The sequence below is a fragment of the Leucoraja erinacea genome, chromosome 30 (assembly GCF_028641065.1).
Source record: "Leucoraja erinacea ecotype New England chromosome 30, Leri_hhj_1, whole genome shotgun sequence".
Classification (NCBI taxonomy): domain Eukaryota; kingdom Metazoa; phylum Chordata; class Chondrichthyes; order Rajiformes; family Rajidae; genus Leucoraja; species Leucoraja erinaceus.
Window position 1 is genome coordinate 5,642,665 of NC_073406.1, and position 26,931 is coordinate 5,669,595.

The following is a 26,931-nucleotide window of genomic DNA, read 5'->3' on the forward strand; positions in this document are numbered from 1 at the left end:
ACCAAAAAAACTAGTTGAGGAATTACTGAGGGATAGGATTAGTCTACACTGGGAAAGACAGGGTACATCAATGATAGCATGACTTTGTTAGGGCAGTAAAATTGTTTGATCAATTTGAGAATAAATGTCTTGATGAAATCAATGCTGTTATAACTCGCATGGAATTCATAGAGCATTACACAAATTCCACGATTAAAAATTGGTACTAAAGGTTACAGCCCATGTGTTCCAGAGCAAGTTGGTAAATTGGATACAAAATTGGCTTGGTGATGGGAAGCCTGTTGCCAGTGGTGTACCACAGGAATCTGCTTTTACATTCAATTCTGAATTATTTATATAAGTTTGTACTAAATTGAAGTTGCTGATGAGGTAAGAATTGGTGGTGGTGTTGATATGATAGGGACCAGGATCATTGTTGCAAGAGGGAGTTGATATATCTTCAAAGCTGGATACAAATGTAATCCTTTGGGGAGATTAATAATGGCAAGGTATGCATACATGAGTAATAAAATCCTAGCAGTATCGAGGAACAGAGGAACCTTAGTGAGCAAGTCCAAGAAAGTCACAACAAATGTAGATTGGGTTTTGAATAAGGCAACTGAGATGTTAGCTTTCATTGGCTGGGGCCAAAAATGTGAGACACCATTTTTATGGAATATAGTGTAAGCCATGTATGTATATTGCTTGCAGTTTTGGTCACCACACTACAGGAAGGACTTGACAGGAAGGTGCAGAAATGGTGCAACAGATGTTGGCTGGACTTGATTGATTGAAAGACGTAGACCGGAAACAGGCTCTTCGACCCACCGAGTCCACGCTGCCCATCGATCACCTGTTCACAGTAGTTTTATGTTCTCCCGCTTTCTAATCCACTCCGTGGAGCAATTTACCGAAGTCAATTAACCTGCAAACTCGCCCGTCTTTGGGATGTGAGAGGCACCCCACGCTGTCACAGGGAGAAAGTACAAACTCCACACTGACAGCGGCCGAGGTCAGGATCGAACCCGGGTCTCTGGCGCTGTGAGGCAACGGCTCTGCCAACTGTGGCGGAGGCTGAGAGAATTGTATTTTAATGATCAAACTTTCTAAGGCGACGTGGCTAGGACTCGCTGCACAGTGACCTGTTGCACCACAGTCAGCGGGAATCGAGCAGAGGATTGGCGGGACCCAAAAGGTGACTGGGAGTCTGGATACACGATGGGCGCGGGTTCGGGTTAGCGGGCGGGGCCGTGAGGCCGGCAGCTGTGCGAAGTGAGGCCGGTGTCTAGTCAGTGGGCGCCTTGTGTCCGGGGCGCCGCTAACGTCCAGGACTTGACCAAGAGTCAGAAGGTACAAAGCAAGTGGACAACTATTCATGTTCTGGGACTCATTCAGGGACACGTCGTGGGGCTGCTCCAGCCTTGCCCTCTCCTCAGGGCAGGGCCGGACCTCCTCCCTGTGAGCCCGACCCTCGCCCTCTCCTCGGGCCCGGCCCGCAACCCATGTCCTTCCCCCAGGGATAGAGTCGGAGCCTTCTCCCGGGGCAGGATCAGAGCTCTCCCTTCCACCCGGTCCAGGGCTCCCCTTGCAGGCCCGGCCCGCAGTTGCCCGCGCATTTAGCGAGGTAACAAGCCGGATGAACCCCGGAATCCCCGCGGGTCGGGCCTTGAGTAAGGAACCCACTAACGTCGCGTGTCCACCCCCTCCACAATGGTGCATGGCCCGCCGAATTACTCCAGCACTTTGTCTCAGGGTTTTAGCTTTACTTTGTGAACTAAAGTGGCAGGAAATGTTATGCCAAGGTGCTGACAATGCATTTACAATTGACGAAAAGGCAAAGGTGTGAAATAATCTGAAACGGAATCCCGAGGAGGTTAAGCACTTGAAATGACGGACTAAAAATAACCCAAGAGCAAGTTTCCTTTAAATTTTATTCTGCAATGAGTCCACACACTGTGTCAACATTTACTGAAACGAGCAACTCAACTTGATGGCTGTGTTTAATCTGCACATGAGCTCGCAGCAAGTGACTGACCGTCAGTGCCCTAGCAACAGAAAATCAAACACGCTACAATAAATAGTTTAATAATTAATATAAATAGAATTAAATATGGTTTAAATAGCAGCTGACACTGTATGTACATTAAGGATTTAATCCCAGTTTGTAAACAGTCTACAGGTGGGAAGCTACTCGCTGTCGGTCGGAGATAGTGGAGCAAAAGGTCGGAAGAGTGAACTGAATGCGGGAAGATTGATGAGCAGGCGGTGCCGGCAGTGTTGCTCTTGGAGTCAGACCCTGGGAATGGGAGAGAAAAATCAACTGTGTGAGTTAAGGAGCCAATGCCCACAGTACAAAATCTAACATGGGAATTTTAACACCCACCATCTAAAATTGCTTTAGCAACTTTGTATTAATAGGTTTAAGAAGGAACTGCAGATGCTGGAGCAATGGAAGACACACAAAAATGCTGGAGAAACTCAGCGGGTGTGGCAGCGTCTAAGGAGAGAAGGAATGGGTGACGTTTCGGGTCTAGACCCTTCTTCAGACCCGAAACGTCACCCATTCCTTCACTCCATAGATGCTGCCTCACCCGCTGAGTTTCTCCAGCATTTTTGTCTTGTGTTAATAGGTGATGGGATTCACTGGGACAAGCTTTCTTTCCCACTAAAAGTCAGCATTTACAGTTACTTGTATCACCACGAAGTGAGAGGAAACTGGTGATACCAATAAAGGATAGCAACAATGAGCTGATTGTACGGATAGGGAGAGAGAGGAAGGTGGTAGTAGGATTACAATTGGCGCAGATAGCTGGTGGCACAGCAGGGGGTTCAAGAAATTGTTACTTTTAATGGAGGTTGCCTTGCCAGGGCTTCCATCCTTCGGGTAAAGAATATTTACGAATTAAGTAATCAGGAAGTAAGAGTAACAGAACAAATATCCGGGATCCAGAACACCAGAGTCAATAAAATTAACTTAAATCAGTTTGGGTGTGATGTGTGTTTCTCTTCAAACATGTTGAGAATGGAAGGGCACTTTAATATGGAAAAACTATCAAAAAATGCAAGATCCCTAATTTAGTGACATATGGATGAGTTGCATATCCAGCTATTGGTGCTTGTTCCTGCAGAATAGGGCAAGCAGTTACCTTTCATGGCGAAAGGAGAACGATGAATGATTAGGTGGTGGTTACCGTGGGAGGGAAGAGAATGGGCGGTGGTGACCGTGGGTGGGAAGCGGGGGTCGGACGAGCTGAAGGGACGTGTCCAAGGTGCTGAAATTGAAGTTTAAGGTAGGTTTGCAATGTTTTTTCTCCGAATTGTAGGGAATACATTTGTGATTATTTACTGAAAATTCATTGTATGAATGCCTTTCAAATGAGACGAGAGCGGCTCACTCTTTCGCCGACCAGTTGTACACTGATAAAGAACTGCAGTTCAAGTTACATATTTTAAGCAATCGTTTCCCGCGGTAGCCGGAAAACAGCTAACTTATTTACTCTGAACGGCCTATATTTGCTTTCCCAATTGGCCACATGCTCCCTGACGATATCTCGCAGTGTCCCACTTACCTCGACGCAAGCCGCTAACAGCCCAGGCCGCTCATGGACCCGATTCGATCCAGTTTCACTCCAAAGCAGCCCCGAGATCGTCCCTTTTTGCTTCTGCGTCGAAATCGGAGGGGGCTGGTGTTGAGGTCTTGAAGGATTCGCGCGAGGATGGGGAGGCTGGCAATCTCCCGGGACTGGTCATCGTTGAAATCGGACCGGGACGCGGCTGGGGGTGCTTCATTGGTCAGGTCCTCGGAGGTGGAGTAGCGGCCGAATTCGCCTTCCAGCAGTCTGCTCAGAGCCTGGGAACAAGAACAAACCGTAAGGATTGAGAGGTCGGATTTAATTGTCCACTGTATGCATTGAATGTAAAACTGAACAGGAACAGGATCAGGTCATTTGGCCAAAATGCCAGTGCCGAATATGATGCCAAGTTAAACTAATCTCCTCTGCCTGCATGTTATACATATCCCTCAGTTTCCGCACATCTTCGTGCCTCTTAAACATCACTATCATATCTACCTCCACCACCATCCCTGACCGCGCGTCCCAGCAACCCATCACCCTCTGTATAAAAGAAAAAACATGATTCGCACATCTCCGTTAAACTTTACCCATGTCAGGGGAAAGCTATTGTGACTTGTGTTGGAATTTATATCAAGTATGGCGCCTACCTGGAGAGAGAGGTAGCTGACATTTCCAAACGCCGATTAACTCAGCCGCGATTCATTAGGTGCGAAGCGACCCCCGAAGCACCAGTTCCTAACTAGGAATCGGTTCATGATTGCTGCTTGGTCGACCACTACTACGAGAGACACTTCCGTTCATCGGAAAGGAAATGTCCGAAATATCACTCGCACACGATCAACAGTTGAAATGTGCTGGGGTTTTTTTTTTAACCTGGTCACCAACAGTCACAGTGAGGCACGAAATACATCACTGGCCTCGCTTTGTCTAATCTCACGGATCGCCCATTACGGAGAGGTCTAGACCGCTGTGGCCATTGGAACTGATTCAATGGCCAGAGTTTGGTTTGCTCTGTTGTTCCCTAGGTAATGTTGGACATCTTACCTGTAAACCTTCATCGGAGCTCGGTCTGGCGTCAACCTGGAAGAGGAGCAGAAGCAAGAGTCCGCAGTAGAAGTTCACGTTTCCGCTCATCTCTGAGCTTCTGATTGGATTGGATCTCGGCGCTTCAAACTCTCCGCTCGCTGTCTCTTTTCCACTGCCTCTGTGCTGAGACTCGGTCCCTTTTATTGCTCTCCTGGCTGACGTCATCCCACCGCGAATTACCACCCTGGTTATTAATAAAGCCATCACCTCCCCGTCACTTCTCTGAGATAAAATGAATAGAAAATGTGGTAACATTTCCACGTGTCACTAGTTGAGATGGTCTGTACGTGAGTTAGTTTATGTGGCGATGCCAGTCACTGCCATCTGAGCGTTGTCATTTTAAGCAGACTTTTAAATCAATTCACTTTGAGCATCGTGGACAAGCGAATGCCAGATCTTTGGGCTGCCCTGATAAATGCGAGTCGAAGTGAACGCATTGCATTGCTCAAAGCTCACCTGACCGCCGATTACCACAGGGACATGTTTTTTGTTCATTAAGATAAATTACTCGAAGTCGAATTAAGCTGCTTTCATAATACAAAATACTTACAAGGTAGGCAGCAATTAGTCACTAGCGGATCCAGTACTTCTTGCTTTATAATGCAATATGCTCGGAATTCGCCACTATCAGCCAACTTTGGCCACTGTCTATGTTCAGGCATTAGTAATGCTCAACCTTTGGGATAGCTCAAAGTGTAAAATCGGCACTTTCTGCGTTCAGGTGGAGGAGTAGGAATAGTTGGGACAAATGTCACAGCAATTCAACCTGTGACTGGCGTTTTAGTCAGAGGGTGGTGAATCTGTGGAATCCATTGCCACAGAAGGCAGTGGAGACCGTCACTGGATATTTTTAAGGCAGATATCGATAGATTCTAGATTAGTACGCGTGTCAGGGGCTATGGGGAGAAGGCAGGAGAATGGGGTTAAGAGGGAAAGATAGATCAGCCATGATTGAATGGCGAAGTAGACCTGATTCTGTTCCTATCACATCAACTTTTTACCCCCTTCACATAGCACAAGAAAAACACATTTTCTTTAACCAGCGATCGGGAATGATTAGTCGCAATCAAATTCCCTTCGCCCCGGCATGTTATTTGGCATCTGGACTTACAGGGACAGTGGACAGTGTCAACATTTGTAACATAGTCACTAAAAGGAGAGCTGGTGGGTGGACTCAGTGTGTCAAGTAGTATCAGTGGAGGGAGATGGACAATTGACATTTCAGGGGACCCTTCACCTGGTCTTCCAGTAGTTTCCCTTTTTTTTTGCTCCAGATGCCAACATCTGCAGTCTGGTGTACCACGTTAATATTTTTTGTTATGGATTTGACCTGTCTGTATTTACGAGTGCCACGGACAGAAAATTAAAAAAAAATGATCGTGATGCTCTTTGGGATACGCCACGGTTGTGAAAATCGTGTACCAATCAGGCTTAATCTTTCTTTCAATTCGCTCCATCGCCTATATGAAATTTGTGTGTATTACACAAAGTGTTGGAGTAACTCGGTGGGTCAGGTACCATACATGGGGGACATGGGTAGGTGACGTTTCGGGTGGGGACCCTTCTTCAGACTCAAGAAATGTGCGATTTACTCGTGTGGCTTTGAACCAGCAAAGGCGATTTAAACCAGAAGGTACACAAAAATGGTGGAGAAACTCAGCGGGTGCAGTAGCATCTATGGAGCGAAGGAAATAACCTATTTCTTTCGCTCCATAGATGCTCCATAGATGCTGCACCCGCTGAGTTTCTCCACCATTTTTTGTGCACCTTCGATTTTCCAGCATCAACTTAAACGATTGAAACCAGGCTCATTAGCGAAATGATAAGCCGACGGTAGGATACCCAGAGTTTGGGTGACGCGCCAGGATTCATTAAACCAGGCACATAAGTGGGATGACTTTGAGTTGTGACAATGGAAGTCCTTACACTCGCTGTAACCTTTTAAAGAATTGACAGTGGAAGTCTGAGCCGCATGGAATGTTTCGGGAGTTGTGTCATAACTTGGTAGATTCACACTGCAGCTCCATGACAGGAGATAATTGGATGGCGAGATCTGATAAACAATGTTCTGTGCAGTCTCCCATAGTCTAGTATCAAACGCTATACTCAAATAAACTTTATTTAGAATTTTATTTCCCTATTGAATACAGTTTACTTCAATTAATATCAGTGAATTTTAGTTCACGGCCCAATTGAGCTGTTTGATAGTGGGGTATGTTTGTGTCGCATCATAATGTTCTTAACTTTAAATACATGCGCAGGATTCTGGTGTCTGGCTGGCTGGGAGATTTGGAAGTGTGTTGGAATATGCGGGGTTAATGTGTGTTATTTGCAGCAATGAGGGCAATGCTGATTTCTTGCCATCTTTTCGACCTCATCGTATCTATTTTTTTCTGGAGAAACAAACACTTATTGGTAACACATCATCCATCTGGGCACCCATAACCTGATTTTGTTTGTTTTTTTAATTTACATCCAAACTATGAAATATTTTGGCCAGGCTACTTTATATAGACATTGATCGATTCATATTGAGAGTCATACAGAATGGAAACAGGCCCTTCGGCTCAATTTGCCCACGCCGCCCAACATGCCCTATCTACATTGATCCCACCTGCATACTTTTAGCCCATATCCTTCTAAACCTATCCTATCCTTGTACCGGTCCAAATGTGTTTTAAACATTGTGATAGCACCTGCCTCAATTACCTCCTCCGGCAGCTCGTTCCATAGACCTACCACCCTTTGAGCTCGTTCCATAGACCTACCACCCCTCAGCTTCCTATTAAATCTCTCGCCCCGCATCAAACCGATGTCCTCTGGTCCTTGATTCCCCTACTCTGGGTAAAAGGCTCTGTGCATATTCCTTATCTATTCCTCTGATGATCTTATACACCTTTATAAGATCAGCCCTCTTTCTCCTGCGCTTCATGTTATAAAGTCCTAGCCTGCACAAATCTCCCTATAACGCGGGCCGTCTAGTCCAGCAAAAGAACGCCGTTCCTATCACAGACTGACGAAAACTCAACACAATACCTCAAACGTGGCCCCGCCGATGTCTTGTACCTCTCTTGGGTAAGAAGTACTGACATACAACCGCGTTCATTTCCAGAAGTACAGGAATGAGGAAGGGTGGGGATGGGACACTTCTGTAGCCTGTACTTTGTAAGCTCGCGTGGCAACATTGGCTCCCGCCGGTCCACAAATGGAGGGAAGAGGGGAGGTGGGAGGAGAGTGGTCCCGGAGGATTCGGGGCAAATTTGGGATGCCCGGGTTGTTGCAGATATCATGTTTGTCATAAAGCAATAATGTTATTTGGAGGCACAAAGAACTGCAGATGCTGGAATCCTGGCCAAAACACAATGTGCTGGAGGAACTCAGCGGGCCAGGCAGAATCTGTGAAGGGTCGGGATAGATTGACGAGGGTTTAGTTGGGAGATGCAGCATGGAAACAATTTCCTCGGCCCTCCGAGTCCACGCTGACTATTGATCACACCAGTTCTCAGTAGTTCTATGTAATCCAACTGTATCTCTCACTCCTTACATGCCAGGGGGCGATTTACAGAGGCCAATTAACTCGCACGTCATTGGGACATGGGAGGCAAACGGGGCACTCAGAAGAGACCTACGTGGCCACAAGGAGAACGTGCAAACTCCATACAGGCAAGATAAATCCCGGGTGTCTGGCGCCGTGAGGCCCACCAGCTGCGCCACTCCGTGCCCGAAGGTGGGGAATTGAATTGTAATAATGGAATGACTTCCGCCACTTTGACCCGAAGTATTGATCACATCCGAAATTGCTGGGGGCTCATTTTCACGACTGTTGCCTTTAGCCACCCTCAACCTGACAGGGCATGTTCACCAGATCAGCAGTTGCTAAGTGTCTTCTGAGCAAATAAGTGAGGCGAACGTTTATTAAGGTGTACCTGCAACTAAAGAAAAGATGACCTTGCTACCAACCCCGACTAGGAACCATTCTAAAGTTCCTGGGCAACATCAATGTTCAGATGGGGTTTGGGATGTTGCAGTGTAGGAGAAAGAAAGATCTCTTCAGATCCACCATGATCATTACTCCAGGCCCACGGCATGGACGAAATACTTTAATAATCTCACCTGAGAATGAAAAGTCAGTGAAGATGCAGCACATCCCACCTCCAAACAACTGGAACAGCTGCTGGGCACAATATTCCATGTTTAATCCCCCATTTTGTGAATATTAATCTTTATAAACCATGACATTCTAAGCATTCCTGTAGCCCATCATAAGTCCTCTCAACAGTTGTCCCCGCGTCTCATTTCACACAGACCCCAGCTACTAATTCCTTGAATACAAATGACACAAACACATTACACTAGCCTTCCCATAGAGGATAATGTGACACGGTCACCAATAGCAACAACAGAATGGCGATGCTTAATAGGCTTCATTGGCTTAATGTTACAGAGGAGAGTATCTGGACTTTAAAAACAAATACATTTGACAAGGTCCCACACAAGAGATTAGTGTGCAAAATTAGAGCACATGGTATTGGGGAAAGGGTATTGACATGGATAGAGAACTGGTTGGCAGACAGGAAGCAAAGAGTAGGAATTAACGGGTCCTTTTCAGAATGACAGGCAGTGACTGGTGGGGTGCCGCAAGGTTTGGTGCTGGGACCCCATTTGTTTACAATATATATTTATGATTTAGACTAGGGAATTAAATGTAATATCTCTAGGTTTGCAGACGACACAAAGCTGGGTGGCAGTGTGAGCTGCGAGGAGGATGCTATGAAGCTGTGAGGTTATCCACTTTGTGGCAAGAACAGGAAGGCAGATTATTATCTGAATGGTGTCAGATAATGAGAAGGGGAAGTGCAACAAGACCTGGGTGTGCTTGTACATCAGTCATTGAAAGTGCATGCAGATACAGCAGGCAGTGAAGAAAGCTAATGGCATGTTGGCCTTAATTGTGAGAGGATTTGAGTTTAGGAGCAAGGAGGTCCTACTGCAGTTGTACAGGACCCTGGTGAGACCGTACCTGGAGTATTATGTGCAAATTTGGTCTCCTAATTTGAGGAAGGACATTATTGCTATTGAGGGAGTGCAGCCTAGGTTCACCAGGATGGCGGGACTGACATATGGTGAATGAATGGGTCGACTGGGCTTGTATTTGCTGGAATTTAAAAGGATGAGGGGATATCTTATACAAACATATAAAATTCTTAGAGGATTGGACAGGGCAGATGCAGGAAAAATGTTCCCAATGTTGGGGGATTCCAGAACCAGGTATCACAGTTTAAGAATAAGGGTTCGGCCATTTAGGATTGAGTTGAGGAAAAACTTTTTCACTCAGAGAGTTGTGAATCTGTGGAATTCTCTGCCACAGAAGGCAGTGGAGGCCAATCCCCTGGATGTTTTCAAGAGACAGTTAGATTTAGCTCTTAGGGCTGAGGGAATCAAGGGATATGGGGAAAAAGTTAGTGCTGGCTCGAACCCTTATTGCCTATCGCCCCAACCGTTCCACAGAAGATGCCATCTCTACCACGCTGCACACAGTACTCACTCATCTGGAAAACAAAAACACCTACGCCAGGATCCTGTACATTGACTTCAGCTCAGCTTTTAATACCATCATCCCACAGAGACTTGTGGAGAAACTAACCCTGCTGGGCCTCAACACCACCCTGTGTCACTGGATCTTGGACTTTCTGACAGAGAGACCGCAGTCAGTCCGTGTTGGCAAGAACACCTCAGGCTCGACCACGCTGAGCACTGGCTCCCCTCAAGGCTGTGTGCTCAGCCCGCTGTTGTTCACATTGCTCACACATGACTGTGCTGCTAGATTCAGGGACAATAAGACCATAACATTCGCAGATGACACAACAGTGGTGGGACTCATCAGCGGAGATGACGAATCAATGTATAGGGAGGAAGTAAAACAACTAGTGGACTGGTGTGGCAACAACAATTTTGCATTAAATGCCGACAAAACAAAGGAGATGATTGTCGACTTCAGGAGGGCGCAGCCAAAACACACACCCCTCAACATCAGTGGCACCACAGTGGAGAGTATTAAGTTCCCTGGAGTGCAAATTACAGACAGTCTGACTTGGTCCAGGAACAACACTGGGATTGTCAAACGGGCCCATCAGCAATTGCACTTCCTGAGGAAACTCAAACAAGCCTCACTCCCCACCAACATCCTCAGGACTTTTTACAGGGGCACGGTGGAGTCTGTACTCATGTACTGCATAAACACGTGGTACTCCAACTGCAACTGCTCAGACAGGAAGACTCTGCAGAGGGTAGTGAGGGGAGCAGAGAGGATCATTGGCGTCTCCCTATCCTCGTTACAAGAACTGTTCCAGAGCCGCTGTCTGAAAAAAGCTCTGAGAATAGCTAAGGCCAAACTGCACCCCCTCCACACACACCTGGGTCTCCTGCCATCAGGCAAGAGATACCGTAGCATCAAAGCCCGGACTACCAGACTGCTCAACAGCTTCCTGCCACAGGCTGTGAGGCTGCTAAACAGTCACTCTGTACTCACAGTCACCTGATTCTGCAGCTTTGCACTGACATTTTAATAACTCTGGCACTGTCCACTCAAATCAGCTGCCCTGGACATTTTAATGATTGGTTTTACTGTATTTTAAAGTTGCTGTTTTACCCGCTTTTAACTATTTATACTGTTTCATCAGGGACTGGATTGTTTTTACTGTTATTATGTGTGAAATGTTTTAAGTTTCATGTGCGATGCTCTGGTATTCCCTGGGAAACGTCTTCTCATTTTGCACTGTACAACTGTTGCTTTGCAAGATGACAATAAAGGTTGATTGATTGATCCTCATCCTGTAATCAATAACGATTTACAGCATTTGTGTTCACATTTTATTTCATATTCTCACATCTCAAGCTTACTATTATGCTTTTCCAGTGTTCAAGTGATCAAGTGTTTAAGTGAGTTTATTGTCATGTGTCCCTGTACAGGACAATGAAATTCTTGCTTTGCACACAGAAAATAGTAGGCATTTACTACAAAACGGATAAATGTGTCCATATGCCATGATATAAATATATACACACATGAATAAATAAACTGATAAAGTGCAAATAGCAGAAAGTGGTTATTAATAATCAGAGTTTTGTCCGAGCCAGGTTTAATAGCCTGATGGCTGTGGGGAAGTAGCTATTCCTGAACCTGGTTGTTGCAGTCTTCAGGCTCCTGTACCTTCTACCTGAAGGTAGCAGGGAGATGAGTGTGTGGCCAGGATGGTGTGGGTCTTTGATGATACTGCCAGCCTTTTTGAGGCAGCGACTGCGATAAATCCCCTCGATGGAAGGAAGGTCAGAGCCGATGATGGACTGGGCAGTGTTTACTACTTTTTGTAGTCTTTTCCTCGCCAGGGCGCTCAAATTGCCGAACCAAGCCACGATGCAACCAGTCAGCATGCTCTCTACTGTGCACCTGTAGAAGTTAGAGAGAGTCTTCCTTGACAAACCGACTCTCCGTAATCTTCTCAGGAAGTAGAGGCGCTGATGAGCTTTTTTGACAATTGCGTTAGTGTTCTCGGACCAGGAAAGATCTTCGGAGATGTGCACGCCCAGGAGTTTGAAGCTCTTGACCCTTTCAACCATCAACCCGTTGATATAAATGGGGCTGTGGGTCCCTCTCCTACTCCTTCCAAAGTCCGCAATCAGTTCCTTGGTTTTGCTGGTGTTGAGGGCCAGGTTATTGCGCTGGCACCATATGGACAGTTGCTCGATCTCTCTTCTATATTCTGACTCATCCCCATCAGTGATACGCCCCACAATGGTGGTGTTGTCAGCGAACTTGATGATGGAGTTCGCACTGTGGTTGGCTACGCAGTCATGGGTATAAAGTATTTTCCTTTGTATGGATAGAGAGTGGAAAGTTAACATTAAAAATATCATCACTCAGTTTTATGCACCCAGTTACCAGATCAGATACTATAAGTGAATATAATTTAGTCGTTATCTTGGAGGTACGATTAACACATGGTAGGACACAGGCATAAGGAGCTTACAGCCAAGGCAATATGTAAGGACAGCACTGGTTGCAGCTCTCCTGAGGTCAAGGCTGTAGACAAATCATAATGAATCAGAGTTTGAGTCTAGGTAGAGTGAACAGGAAAGAACTATTCCCTTCACCTATGGAGTCAATACCTAAAATGCACAGATTTAAGGTAATGGAAGACAATGTTTTCACCCAGTGGAGGAAACGGCCAAGAACTAAGTATTGAAAAGGAAGGAAAGGGTAGTAAATTGTTAGCAACTCAATAAGTGTTGAGTTGAACACTTGACGTTCTCTGGCCTAGGAAGGTTGTGAGGAGAAAGCTAGGCTATGGAATTACGCAGTTCCTTTCGCCTGCAATGTTCGCAGTCACTGAATGGCTTATATGGTCATAAACTTAAATGATATAATGATTCGGTTAATGTGCCAACATCATTATATGAGGAAGAAATTTCCCCAGTGTTATATTGAGGAACGACCATGGGCATTAGGTACTCACCACAGTCCGCCCCAGATTATTTGGGAAATGCATTAGGTTATGTAATCTGTTGCCAAATGTTGCCCAGTCAGCAGGCATTTAATGTTGGAATCAGATCAATGTTGACACCAGTCTGTTCACACCTCTGCCCACACTAGATAAAGTCTGGCATCTATATTGTGCTTTTAAAGCATATAACCTAATTCTGAGCAAGCAGGTGGGTCTGAAATCATAGATTGCAACAACAAATATGTTGCTGGACATGATTGTGTAACTTTATTGGACACAGTTTGTGGTTTAGTACAATTTTAATTCCTCCTGGAGGAACAATTTAATATATGTAAATGAAAGGGAATGGAACATGTATTTCATAGAAACATAGAAATTAGGTGCAGGAGTAGGCCATTCGGCCCTTCGAGCCTGCACCACCATTCAATATGATCATGGCTGATCATCCAACTCAGTATCCCGTACCTGCCTTCTCTCCATACCCTCTGATCCCCTTAGCCACAAGGGCCACATCTAACTCCCTCTTAAATATAGCCAATGAACTGGCCTCGACTACCCTCTGTGGCAGAGAGTTCCAGAGATTCACCACTCTCTGTTTGAAAAAAGTTCTTCTCATCTCGGTTTTAAAGGATTTCCCCCTTATCCTTAAGCTGTGACCCCTTGTCCTGGACTTCCCCAACATTGGGAGCAATCTTCCTGCAATCTTCCTAATTTCCATAGCCAATGTCTTAGTCTTTCTCATATTCCAAATATTCATATTCCTTTAGTTGTCGTGCATCTGGAATTAGGGTATCAGGGGTTATGGGGAGAAGGCAGGAGAATGGGGTTGTAGACTTGAGATAGCCACGATTGAATGGCGGAGTAGACTTGATGGGCTGAATGGCCTAATTTTGCTCCTTTCACCGATTAACTAATTATTAAAGAATGTAAAACAAAGAGGAATGCCCTTGGAGCTCTCCTATTTCTAAATTCCTTTCAAATGACGATTTAAATGCTGTTTCTAAGTTTAGTGACCATTGCAACAAGCAAGCTTCTGCCCCATTGCTGATGGATGAGATTGTTCCAAATTCTTTGTCTATCCCCTTCCAATAAACGGAGATATTCGAATTATATTGAGTCATATGAGGTGCACAAAGCATCAATCCCTTTGGCAGCAATGCTGTGCTCAACAGCCAATCGTTCCTAAAGCTCAACTTTTGTTGCCGAACTTTAATGATCTCACAAACATGGAATGCAAAACAACATAAACAACACGTCAGTTTTTTTTTGGCATTGCTTTATTATTGTCAACGTACCGAGATACAATGAAACACTTAGTTCTGAGTGCTATCCAGGTTAATCACATCATACATGAGTACAACTGGTAGTGCAAGAAGAGAAAGGAAACAGAGTGCAGAATATAGTGTTACAGCTACAGAGAAAGTACTGGTGAAAAGTGCAAGGGCCGCGACGAGGTAGATCGGGAGATCGGGAATACATCCTCAGCATATAAGAGGTCCGTCCACCAGTCTGATAACGGCGGGAGGGAGCTTTTCTTGAATTTGATGGTAGGTGCTTCTGAGAGATGGGATTGGCCGTGGTGTGTATGCGGGGTCATTGATTATGTATGCCTGGTCATTGCTTATGTTGGCTGATTTCCCGAGGCAGCGTGAAGCACAGATGGCGGTCGCCTCAACAAGCTCGATGCATCTTCATAACTATCTAAGGTGCCGGGATGGAAGTATTATCATTTATAAAGTGGTTTCAATTGTTACTGGTGATGTTTTTATCAACCCCTTCTTATGCTTTGTGCTTTTATTGTACACCCACCTAAAAATGAAAAGCATCGTGAACTATCGATCTTCATCCCACACCCTCATGAAACAACATTGATTTTCAATGGCAAGGATTAGCCAAAAGTAAATGAAGGATGTTTTCATATCTCACACACTGAAGATGTCATGAACAAAATTCAGCATCGATGGAAAAGTACAAATAAAATAAATAATGTAGTGTTAGCGTGTCCTTGTTAATTTTACAACTACTGGCTTATTTTGACTTCAACATCAAGTGCACTAACTTCGCGTTCCAACAGTTAGACGAACATCACACAGATGAGTTTCAAATAAATACATTTCTCTTAAATTAATATAAATAGCTGTTCATACAAACAAAAATTAAATTCGGGAACATTTACACGATCCTATTAAGGACGGTTGCCAGCGAAATCAAACTTGTAAACATCCTACGGTGTCACTAGAGCTTAACAATAGGTTTGCAGAAAACGAGTCGAAAGAGCTGTTGTGGAAGTAAACTTTGAAGTGTGGAAAGTGCGTTGTCCTCGCTGTCCCGCGCTTTCACTGAAGCCCTGGAAAAGAAAAGAGAACGTCAATTTCATATGTTGCCTCAGATTTAAAACCTAATGATTGTTTTAATCGTGATTTGATTCAAATAGAGTGAGGATTCAAGAATGTGCATAATCGGGAAAGTTGCATTGTAACCTCCCTTCCACAAAAAGCATGTTTGCATGTACTCCTTTCATTTTCTACATTTAGACAACAATGGAATTAATGAAACAAACATCATTCTTTGCCCTTTAAGAAAGCTTTCTTTGAGTTGAGAGTGAAATACCAGTTATCTCCAGAGTTTGCCACCTTCTCTATTGTTTTCAGCCAACTTCAAGTTGCAAACGTGATTGGTGGAGTAGCAGGAACGTTGTTTCTATGGTATTCCTACCTTTATTCTAGACCTCCCAATAGTTGGCCCACTGTCAAGCTAAATTTATTTTACATGATGTACATGTAACCTTTTTTTAACCAAAAATTTCGTTAATTACACCCAACCGGTAACTGCTTTCATTTTAAACTTAAAGTAAACGTGATCGGTGAAGAGTGATACTTGCACAATTAGAGATCTCTTACCTAAAGTGACACGATCAACATCCCAGGCTACTCATTGCACCAATTCGATCCAGCTTCATTCCAAAGCAGCCTCGAGATGACCCTTTCTTACTTCTGCTCCTGGATCTGAGAGGACCGTTGGCAATGTCTTGGAGGATTCTAAGCAGGGAACCATCAGAAACGGTGTGTCTGCTTTCGAGGTCCTGCGAGTCCCTGTCCCATCCTCGTTCCAGTTCACGTTGGCCATCTTGCAGGTGGAAGGAGGTGTCGATTGGTGATGTGTCGTCTGCTTCGGCTTCGGCTTCTTCATCAGTCAGAAAGCGCTCAACTTCCTCCAGTCGTTGAGTCAAATCCTGCAAATCACAGGAATGAGGAGTGTCAACTTCGTAAACTTCCAAGTACATGTTAAACAACCTAAACTAAGAGCATGAAAACAAATTATAGAGCTGGATATGTAATCATGACAGAACAATGTAGGGCGGGTCTATTGAAATATATCTATCAAATGCGGCATTCCCACTACCATGTAGTTGTGTTCTAGATGGATTTTTAATGACCGCCAATGTAGAACTTTTTAAATAAGACTTTTTATAAGAAGATATTCATCTTAAATTGATGCTATCCCTATTTTGGATAGGACATGTAATATGTCGAAATCGTCTCAAAATTTCTTCTTTTTTCAAATTCGGTTGTAAATCATGATTGAGAAACGACTGTTTTCACCTGACGGCCAAACGTTATAGTTCAGCTCTGGTTAAATGATAAGTACATGCCGTGATACTCAAAGATAAACGTGGGCTAGCGCGTCTCTTGTCGCGGGAGAGTCATTCTGACCCATTCTTTGTAATGAGAACTGGTCCTTGACTTCTGACTGAAGAATTGACAATTACATCTTTTACTGAAAATACCAAAGAGTATTTCTGGCTATAACTTTTTGTTTGGGTGGAAAGTAGGTGTTCACACGTACAGCGGGCAGTGCAAAGCCCGCGATCTCTCGAAGGAGCACGGTGCCACAGCAGTACCGGGTAGATTGTGCTGAAATCTTGTCAATAAGACCGCAGTTTTCTCACCGTAGACTGAGCATTACATAGCTCAATGCTCTGCTCGGACCCCAGCGCTGGTGACACAGCCTTCAAGCTCCTTCACCCAGACGCTGGCCAGTGAGATAACAATCACAGTTATCCCTCTAGATCTTTGGCGAATATTGAAAACATTGCATAAAATTGCAGTTAGTTCATTGCTAAAGAGCAGTGGCTGCGCGGTCCACGTTTTACCATGGCACAAGGCTCAAAGCGAAAGAGCGAATATTACGAGCAGTGATTCCTATAGCAGGAGTGAGAGCTCTCTCTTACCTGGAGGTTTTGCTGGGCACTGGGTCTAGCGTGGACCTGGAGGAGAAATACAAGCAGGAGCCCGCAGCAGTGAGCTGTGTAGATGCCCATCTTCTATCTATCTATCTGCTTTCTTGTCGATACCTCGTCTGTTCGCCTTCGATCTTCTCTCGCTCAGGGATCGGTTTCTGACTCCAGTTCTTTTCCCGAGACTTTTATCCTTCCCGGGCCGACGTCACGTGGCCGAGGATTGTTATCCCAGAATTAAATCAGTCTCTTTCCGTCACTGACGAGAGATAAAGGGTTAGGAGAAACTGCCTTATAAGTTCCAGTTATGCAAAGTATTCACTATCCGAGATGTTTTGTTCACTCCGGTAGTAAGTGCATGATTGAGTAAGTATGCATGTGGATCTGGCAAAGGATTTCATAACATTTAATACAAATAGTTGAACAACAGATCCCATTACAGCAAACAATTCCAAAGTTGCGTTTCTGGTCTCTTTGACAGTTAAAATAAATTATAAATTCAATTTAGGGAAATATTTTAGTGCAATGTGGAGTTCCAAGGATGATAAGTAACAATTGGCAATATTAGAGTTGAGTGCGTTGGCAAATGACAATTCAGGTTCAGAACCGGTTACAAGCTAGAATGTAGAGCCTGCCGCATGCAAGCTGAACCTGCCAGATACAATGGGGGGGTTAGGCTTAGATGAAGATATAGACGGAAAAGGAAGAAAACCAAACCATTCAAAGTAAAAAGAGTTATAAAATCGGAGCAATAGAAGGTGGATGAGAAAAAATAATCTGGAAGTTAATAAGAAGTTTCCCACCCTGCTGCAGCTACTCTGGTGTGTGATGTTTGTCAGAAAATGTTTGATAAAAAAAACATGATTCAACGTTATTTGTAATTGGGAATCAGTAAACAATATTTATTTGAAGATTTGGAGGATAGGAACAGGTGTTGTGCATTTAGAATCTTCCGTCTGTTTCAGCAGAAAATTAAATTATATCCATTCTGCAACCTAACTTCAGATATTTGCTTTTGTCTCATGTCCAATGTAGAATAACAGTTTTTCTACATTGGACATGAGAACTTTGGATGGATATCTGCAATGTTCTCATTTAATACGTACATTCCGGGAATGGAAACACATAGTCCTTGGGACCAATACACATGAATGCTATTATTGCCTTCATTTCTGTAATTTTGCTGATATTCATTTTGGTGAGCCTCTGTCTGTCTCTAATCTCACTTGATTCTTGTTTTGCTGTAAATATTGGCTCAACATATTTCACTTTCTTTTCAATATTCACATTATTACTTTTTATAGGATTGCATTTTTTAGTTTAGTGTATTATTGTCACATGTACCAAGGGACAATGAAATGTTTCTGTTTGCGTGCTATGCACTGAAAGGAAAGACTATACATGGCTATACATGATTACATTCAAGTCATCCACAGTGCACAGATAAAGGATACAACATCTAGTGCAAGATAAAGCTCGGTTAAAGATAGTTAAACATTCTCCAGAGGTAGATGGGAAGTCAGGACCACAATCTATCTGATGAGAGGACCACTCAGTTGCTTGATAACAGCTAGGAAGAACCAGTCCCTGAATCTGGAGAGATGCATTTTCAAACTGCTGTACCTCCCACCCAATGGGAGATGGGAGAAGAGGGAGTAACTGGGGTGTGACTAGTCCTTGATTATGCTGGTGGCCTTGCCGAGGCAGCATGAGGTGCAGATGGAGTCAATGCCAAGGAGGTTGGTTTGTCTGATGGTCTAGGCTATGTCCACAACTCTCTGCAATAGCTTGGGGTCTTGGATGGTGTTGTTCCCAAAACATCCCGATAAAAAGCTATCTACAGTTTATCTGTAGAAGTTAGTTAAGGTTATTGGGGACATGCCGAACTTCCTAAGCCGTCACAGAAAGTATAGATGTTGGTGTGGTGGGAGAGGCGTTGGTGTGCTGTTTGAAGTGTCTGTGTGAAGTATTTTTCTACTAAGTATTTAATAAAAAGTATTCATTTTTATACTCATTTTTTCACGATTGTCTTTTTTATTCTCTCTAATTATTCTTCATATCTTCACCAGTCATCAAGATCTAACATAGATGTACCAATTTTTTCTTATTAACCAATTTGCCTTATGTATCTTGACCACATTGCATCGTAATAAATGCGAGATGAGTTTGACTGAATGTTCGTTGTAGGTTTATTATAGTCACGAGTACCGATTTACAGCAAAAGGTTTTGCACCCTATCCAAACAGATCAGATAATACTATACATAAATACAATTTAGTTAAACTCATGTACAATAGATCAAGCAAAGGGGAAGATACAGAGTGCAGAGTATAGTCCTCACTATTGTAGCACATCAGTTCATAGACAAAAATCAATGTCCATAATGGGGTAGAGGAGAATTGGTCAGTGCTGTATGGAAGGAACGTTGAGATGCCTGATAACAGAGGGGAAGACGCTGTTCCTGAGTCTGGTGTTGTGTTCTTTCAAGCTTTTGTGTTGGCATTTTTCCTCTGCAGTGTGAAGTGCAGATGCAGGCAATGGTCGGAAGTCTGGTCTAGACTAGGCTACAACTCTCTGCAATTCCTTGCAGTCTTGAGCAGAGCTGTTCTTAAAACAAGCTGTGATGTAACCCGGCAGAATGCTTTCTATAAAAAAGAAAGGCCTGAAGAAGGGTCTCCACCTGAAACACCACCTATCCATGTTGCCTAGACATGCTGCCTGATCTGCTGAGTTTCTCCAGCACTTTGTGTCTTTTTGGGTAAACCAGCAACTGCAGTTCCTTGTTTCTACAAAATGCTTTCTATGTTGCATATGTAGAAGTTGGTAACAGTCATTGGAGACATGCCGAATTTCCCCAGTCTCCTGAGAATGTAGAGGTGTTGGTGTGTCTTCTTGGCTGCCACATCAATGTGGTTGATCCACGACAGATCATTGGCAATATTAACAGTAAGGAATGTGAAGCTAGCTCTGAAGTAGTTCCACTTAGGCACCATTGATACTAATTCGAACATTCTTCCTGAAGTCAATAACTAGCTCTTTCATCTTGTTGACATTCAGGGAGAGGTTATTGCCCTGACACCATGTTACTAAGTTCTCTATCTCCCTCCTGTACTCTGTCTTGTCATTGTTTGTGATTCGGCCACCACCGTGGTGTCATCTGCAAACTTGAAGATGGAGTTAGAGCCAAATTTGACTACAATTCTGAGTGTATAGGGAGTATAGTAGGTGACTGAGAATGCATGCTTGCACTAAAAATTGAGTGGGGAGAGCCTAAAGATGTCTGTGAATACCTCTGCCAGCTGATCCTCATGGATCCTGAGTACACGGCCAGGGACTGTAACTTTAGTAGCTGGCATAAATGTATTTCTATAAAAAGGAATTACAGAATTATACTGTGAAAGAATGAATCTCGCCTGGTTTCCACCCTCCTTAGTTGGTCCTCAGACATAGTGAATGAATTTTGGGGGTTAAGAATTCCAGGTGTTCAGTGTTTACTGAGTACAAGATGCTGCAGCATCTTCAACTATACTTAGACATGGGAAACTTGCAGATTACATTCACTTCACAGGGGTTTAGGACTGCAGAATGGGGAAAGTACATTTTTAATAAATATGTAGTTTAATATCAGAAAGATTTCCATATTTTAATATTTTAATTGTATTTTTAATTTTTAATTAAAAAACATACTGAAAAATAAATTGAAACATTTGCGGGTCATAGATATTTAAAATCTAATTATAAACCTTTTGGCTCTGACTGAAAGGCTGGTCCCTTCAACTTTCACCTTTTCACAAGTTCACAAGTTATAGGAGAAGAATTAGGCCATTCGGCCCATTGAGTCTACTCCGCCATTCAATCATGGCTGATCTCTGCCTCCTAATCCCATTTTCCTGTCTTCACCCCATAACCCTTGATATCTATTCTAATCAAGAATTTGTCTATCTCTGCCTTAAAAATATCAACTGACTTGGCCTCCACAGCCCTCTGTGGTAAGGAGTTCCACAATTTTATCAATGTCAGTGTGGATGTTGGGAATGATGCCTGGTGCTACAGGCAATCCCCTTCATCCTGGTCTTCCTCCAGATGGACCAGGTGTACTTGGCATGTTGCGTAAGAAGGAATTGCAGATGCTGGTTTAAACCGAAGATAGACACAAAAAGCTGGAGTAACTCAGCGGGACAGGCAGCATCTCTGGAGAGAAGGGACGAGAACCTTCAGCATGTTGACCGATCTCAATCCCCATTTGGTGGAGTGATGGTCCATCCAGAGTAATTTATTTGCCGACAATCCCTGTTTCTCCATTTCAGGGGAGGAGAAAAACAAAGAAGCCACAAGTGTAAGATAATCACCATGAAATGCAAAGGGAATGCAGAAAAATACTCTCAACCTAAAGACTCATGATAATTTGGAACTCATGTCCACAAGTGTTGGGAGGGATATGAGGGAATCGACAGGTGAGATATGGATAATGTGAAGGCAAATGAGATCAGTTTATCTTGGCAGTATGTTCGGCATAGACATTGTAGGCCAAAGAGCTATTCCTGTGCTATACTTTTCAATGGTCTATGATGGAGATGAATTACATAAATGCATTTAAAGGGAAGTTGCAGAGTGTGTAGTAGTGAAGAAAAAAAATGATTCTATTGCTATTGCTAGATGAGGAATGTTGGGATGAATGTTGAACATAAATTGGATTGATCGATACACACAGACTACACTGAGCTATATTTCCTGCATAAATTGTGTAATTATATTAGCTATCGCTTAATTAACTGATAGAAATTAAATACATTGCTGATAAAAGAAAATCCTTTTTACTCACAGGAATTGAAATATCCAGTACTTGTAATTCCTTTAAAAAGGCACGGGTGCTTAAATGACCTAATGAATCAAATTAAGTAACTTTAAATTAACAGGGAATGGGTATTAGAAATTTGAACCACATAAATACGATTATTTTTTTGTATAAAATGCAGCTTGGCACATAAATCTGTGCGATGGTGAGTTATTTGTCATATGAAATGTGATATGCGGAGGAAAGGAATATGTATTAGATGTACTGCCTAACATAGATAATAGCATGAATTTTACCAACATTTTAAATAACAATATTAAAAAAAAACCAAGCCATGCATTTACAAATTCTAATATACAAAGCTGCATCTCACAGATACAATTTTTTATTGCTAATCTTCAAAGAGGTTAAATTGTGGAGGCTAAAATGTGGTATCCATGTAAATAATGGAACATTTCCCATAACAAAAATTCTCCAGCTGTTGTTCCGGAGAGCTTCTTGAATTTTGATAGTGTGTAGGTTGATGTTGTTAGTTGTATCCTTTGGATCTCACTAAGTGGTCAGACACTAAATGCACATAACTGCTCAATTGCTGTGCTAGTGATATAATTACAGTACATTTGCTCAGAAACACTAGAAAAATGTAGTGCCTATTTAATTCAAAGGTCGGAGTAAACAGAAATATCAGAAAGCCAACTCATAATTTCAGCATTCTCAGAAACATGTATGTTTTGCTGTGTTGCATCTACACAAAAAATCTGCAATCATTATAATAATAATAAATAGCAGAATAATTTAACAACCTGTAATGGCTGTTCCAAAAGACTATTGTCTATTTTTCATATGATCTCTGGCGATTTGATAATAGCTTTTCATAATATGTGCAAAATCCAGCTTGATGTCACAATACTTACAGTAGGTTTATCACAGTGTGGTATAATGTACAGCTCACTGTGTGCCTGATCTAATCCCATCTACCAAGATAAATTCCAAAGCCATTAATGTATTTGAAAAAGTCAAATGTATCTGACTTAATTTTGTCTTGAACTTTGATTTGTTTTATGTACTCCACAGTTATAAAAATGAATAATGGCCATGGTTAAATTAATTTGATTTATCATCTTCATTAACTTATTGTTATCCTGATTTCCTTATGCTTTAGGGTTTCACACCAATGAACAAAATCTTGTAACAATTTCCATTGTTACAAGAAATGACTTTCTCCTTTTCTTAATATTCACAATACAGGACCTAGAACAGTTCATGATTAATGTACCAATTATGCTGCCAGCTTGTCTTTTTACATTACAATCAACTTTATTTTCTCTTTCTAAACAATTTTGATTAAGTTCCTTCATTTACCAACTTTTATTTTATTTTATTTAGATACAAGCATTTCCAGTAAGCCTAACGTTTGTTGTCCATCCACGACAGACTTAAAAAAAGTCCTGATATCGTGTTAAAGTAATGTTATCCCTGAAGTAAAGATATTCTAATGTTGCTGTTGGGCATAGAGTTCCGAGATTTTGATCCAGTGATGGAGGAGTAGTGATATATATTGTATCCACAACAAGAAGATGGAGAAAAGTTGGAAGTTGTGATGTTCCACTCTGGAGCCTAGCTGTCAACCTACGCAGGGGACCCAACTATAGATGATGGATTGGGTATGCGTTGAATAAAGTACTAAGTTCTTGACCTCAGGTGAGATTGGGCTGGATGTGCTTTCCATAAAAAATAAATCACCACTGTTTACCTCATGGCTGAGGGTCATTATGATCAGCCATGATCACATTGAATTGCGGTGCTGGCTTGAAGGGTCGAATGGCCTACACCTGCACCTACTGTCTATTGTCTATTGTCTATTCTATCAGGTGTATCCAGGATAGGGGAATCTCCACAGAGGTGTGACTGGTTCTGCAGCATAAGCCTTCAGTACAATGACCAAGATGATATCAGGACCTCATATTTGACAGCCTGGCATCAGATTTCTCTGAGCTTTCATGGAAGACCACTAATGTGGAATTGTTTTAACTACTTATTGACTTTCTTGGATTGTAACCATGAAATGTCACATTAGTTAACATAGATTACTCCACAAATAATTCTACTGAATTGCAAACTTGCTATTTCATTTGACCTCTACTCTGTTTAGATGTGCATCAATGGCATCACATGAGAATTATTTTGATCCAATACCTTTGTGATCATTCCACAAGTTTTCTAATTGTATGTTCTCCTGAAAATATAGCAGACTTATATATACAGCACTTCCAAAAAAATGCTTAAGGGAAAGAGATTTAAGGCATCTAGTCCAAGTACCTAATTTGCATTTAATTTCCAGAACTCCTTCTGCAAAATTGCTTTATTGTTGATTATTGAATTAAAATGATGGGATTCAGTTTTTCTTGTTCATTAGAATGATTAACATTATCAGCAAGCTCTGCGCCACAAAGAATGCCGTTGATTTCAAAATCAGTTTAATAATGGAGCAAATAATTAGCTGTCTTGTGAGTTATTACAAGCTCTGGTTAATTACTGCAGTTTCCTGTGTTCACTTTAATAAGTGGTGTTTTTAAAGTCTAAACCTGACTTTCTAAGCAGCTGGAAATATTTTAATTAAACTTTTAATAATCAAAAACAAGTTCATTAAATTTGAATAATTGTTTCTGGATTAAAATTATTTATTCACCTTTATTATGTATGATAATAATAGTCAAACATAATTTTCTGAATCAAACACATTGATGATTTAGGGAGAGAATCAATTATTTTAATAGTATTTGGGAAGTCTCCAAGAGTTAGGAGATGGCTTTCCATGAATCATAAGCAGGGAGAACTAATACACCATCACTTTTTCATTAAACTTCAATTACTGAGATATGTTGACTTATTTGCACAAAAATGAATGGATTGCATCTTCAATTCTCAGGTTACAGTTATCTTGCAGCATGTTTAGTAATTAATGGTGCACTTGGACTGAAGCTAAAATGGACTGTTGTGTTGTATTATGTGGTGTGATGCTTTTGTCCAGTTCCTGCTTCCAGCTTACATCAAATCTTTTACCAGCTCAAGCAATAGGTGGGGGATTGGGGAAGGCAGGATATAAGGGAACTGATAACATCCCCCAGAGAGAAGGATTTAAATGATGGAATCATTGAAAGTAGAATCTAAATGTAAGATAGAAGCTTGGAGTGGTTCTAATGGATTATATTATTCACCATATCGTCACTGGTCAATCTTGAAAAGACAAGGTGTTAACATAGAAAAAGGGTGATTACGTTTCACGTTCCATACTCCAGGCGATGTCTCCAGGAGAGTGGGAACTTTCCAAGTGCCATCATCTGCAGTTTAAGGCAGTGGTTTTCAATATTTTTTCTCATTTAAATAATAATTTAAATGGAGAAATTAGTGCCCTTGAAAGTCCTAGTAATTGCTGAATGGGCATTAATTTAGAGATCGGACAAATAGCATTTTGTTGATTGATTCCAGAAGGGCCTTTTATATAAAAGTGTTTAGAAGCTTCAGAGAAGATCCTAGGAATTGATCAAAGAACCATGTACATAAACCATATATGTAAACTGCATCTCTGCTGTTATGAATCAATACTTGGATTTCATATTTTCCAATTTAATGACATTTGTTCCTGTAGCAGAACAACCCAAACAGCCCTCAAATGTGGCCTTACCAACGTCTTATATAGCTGCAACATGATGGCATAACCTCTGAAAGCAATACCCTGACCGATTCATTTTTCACAATCCTGTCCACCTGTGTCGCCACCTTTATGGGATCTGACAACATCTACAACACTCCTCATTCACTATGTAAATCCTGTCTGGTTTGCCTTCCTAAAATACAACACCTCGTAATTATCTGAATTAAACTCAATCTGCCATTCCTCGGCCCATTGACCCAGATGATTAAAATCCCATTGTAAACCTAACCAATTTCTTCACTGTCCACTATACCACCAATTTTTGTGTCATTCGCAAGTTTACATGCCACCTATAATTCACATCCAAACTATGAATATAAATAACGATCACCAATGGACTCAGCACCGATCCATAAGTTGATACCCTAGTCTATCTGTGTCATATGGTACCTACCCTTTGTGTCCTTATTCATCAAATTAAGCACTTACGTTCCAGGACTTGAAATTGTTCTAAAGGATTTTGAGCCAAATAACTTATTTGGACAGATACATGGAAATGGGCCAAATGCGGGCAAATAGGACTAGCTTAGATCACCATCATGGTCAGTGTGGACAAGTTGGGCTGCAGGGCCTGTTTCTGTGCTGTATGACTCCATAACTAAATGAATTTATTACTTATCGTCTCATCTATTTGATAGCTCGGCTAGCAAAGTTATTGTTACACAAATTGGAAAATAGTAATCTGAAACAGAAAGAATGGTTGTAGCAGAACAAAGCTTAAGACAAAGATTTTAAAATAACTAAAGGTCGCCAGGCATCAATGAATGCTGCATTTCTGCAAGGGTGCTTTGAGCATATTTTTGAGTCTTTTCCTTCGTTTGCCTGATAATCTCAACCCGTGACAGGGCTTGATTGGAGTTTACGATTCGAGAGAATGTTGTTAGCATGGTAAGCATTCTAGCGGGTGGCTTGCTTTGGGAACAGCTCCATCAATGACCACAAACAATTGCATCAAATTGTGGACGCAGCCCAGACCATCACACAAACCAACCTCCTTTCCATTTATTCCACTTATACCTCACGCTGCCTCGGCAAGGCCAGCA

At 42.3% G+C, this 26,931-nt stretch overlaps 2 protein-coding genes across 2 annotated transcripts; both read right to left on the bottom strand.

Annotated features, from left to right (window-relative positions):
* Positions 1–1,876: 1,876 nt before the first annotated feature.
* Positions 1,877–4,820, bottom strand: nppal (natriuretic peptide A-like). Its single transcript, XM_055659248.1, has 3 exons — positions 4,599–4,820; positions 3,549–3,829; positions 1,877–2,275 (listed from the first exon to the last, which is right to left on the bottom strand). The coding sequence occupies exons 1-2, from the start codon at positions 4,803–4,805 to the stop codon at positions 3,563–3,565; spliced, it is 474 nt and encodes a 157-aa protein (XP_055515223.1). The 5' UTR covers positions 4,806–4,820; the 3' UTR covers positions 1,877–2,275; positions 3,549–3,562.
* A 9,558-nt stretch (positions 4,821–14,378) lies between these two features.
* On the bottom strand, positions 14,379–17,528 carry LOC129711420 (C-type natriuretic peptide-like). The gene is made up of 3 exons (XM_055659028.1): positions 17,373–17,528; positions 16,042–16,373; positions 14,379–15,488 (listed from the first exon to the last, which is right to left on the bottom strand). Exons 1-2 carry the CDS (start codon positions 17,460–17,462, stop codon positions 16,056–16,058), a joined length of 408 nt encoding a protein of 135 aa, XP_055515003.1. The 5' UTR covers positions 17,463–17,528; the 3' UTR covers positions 14,379–15,488; positions 16,042–16,055.
* Between the last annotated feature and the right edge of the window lie 9,403 nt (positions 17,529–26,931).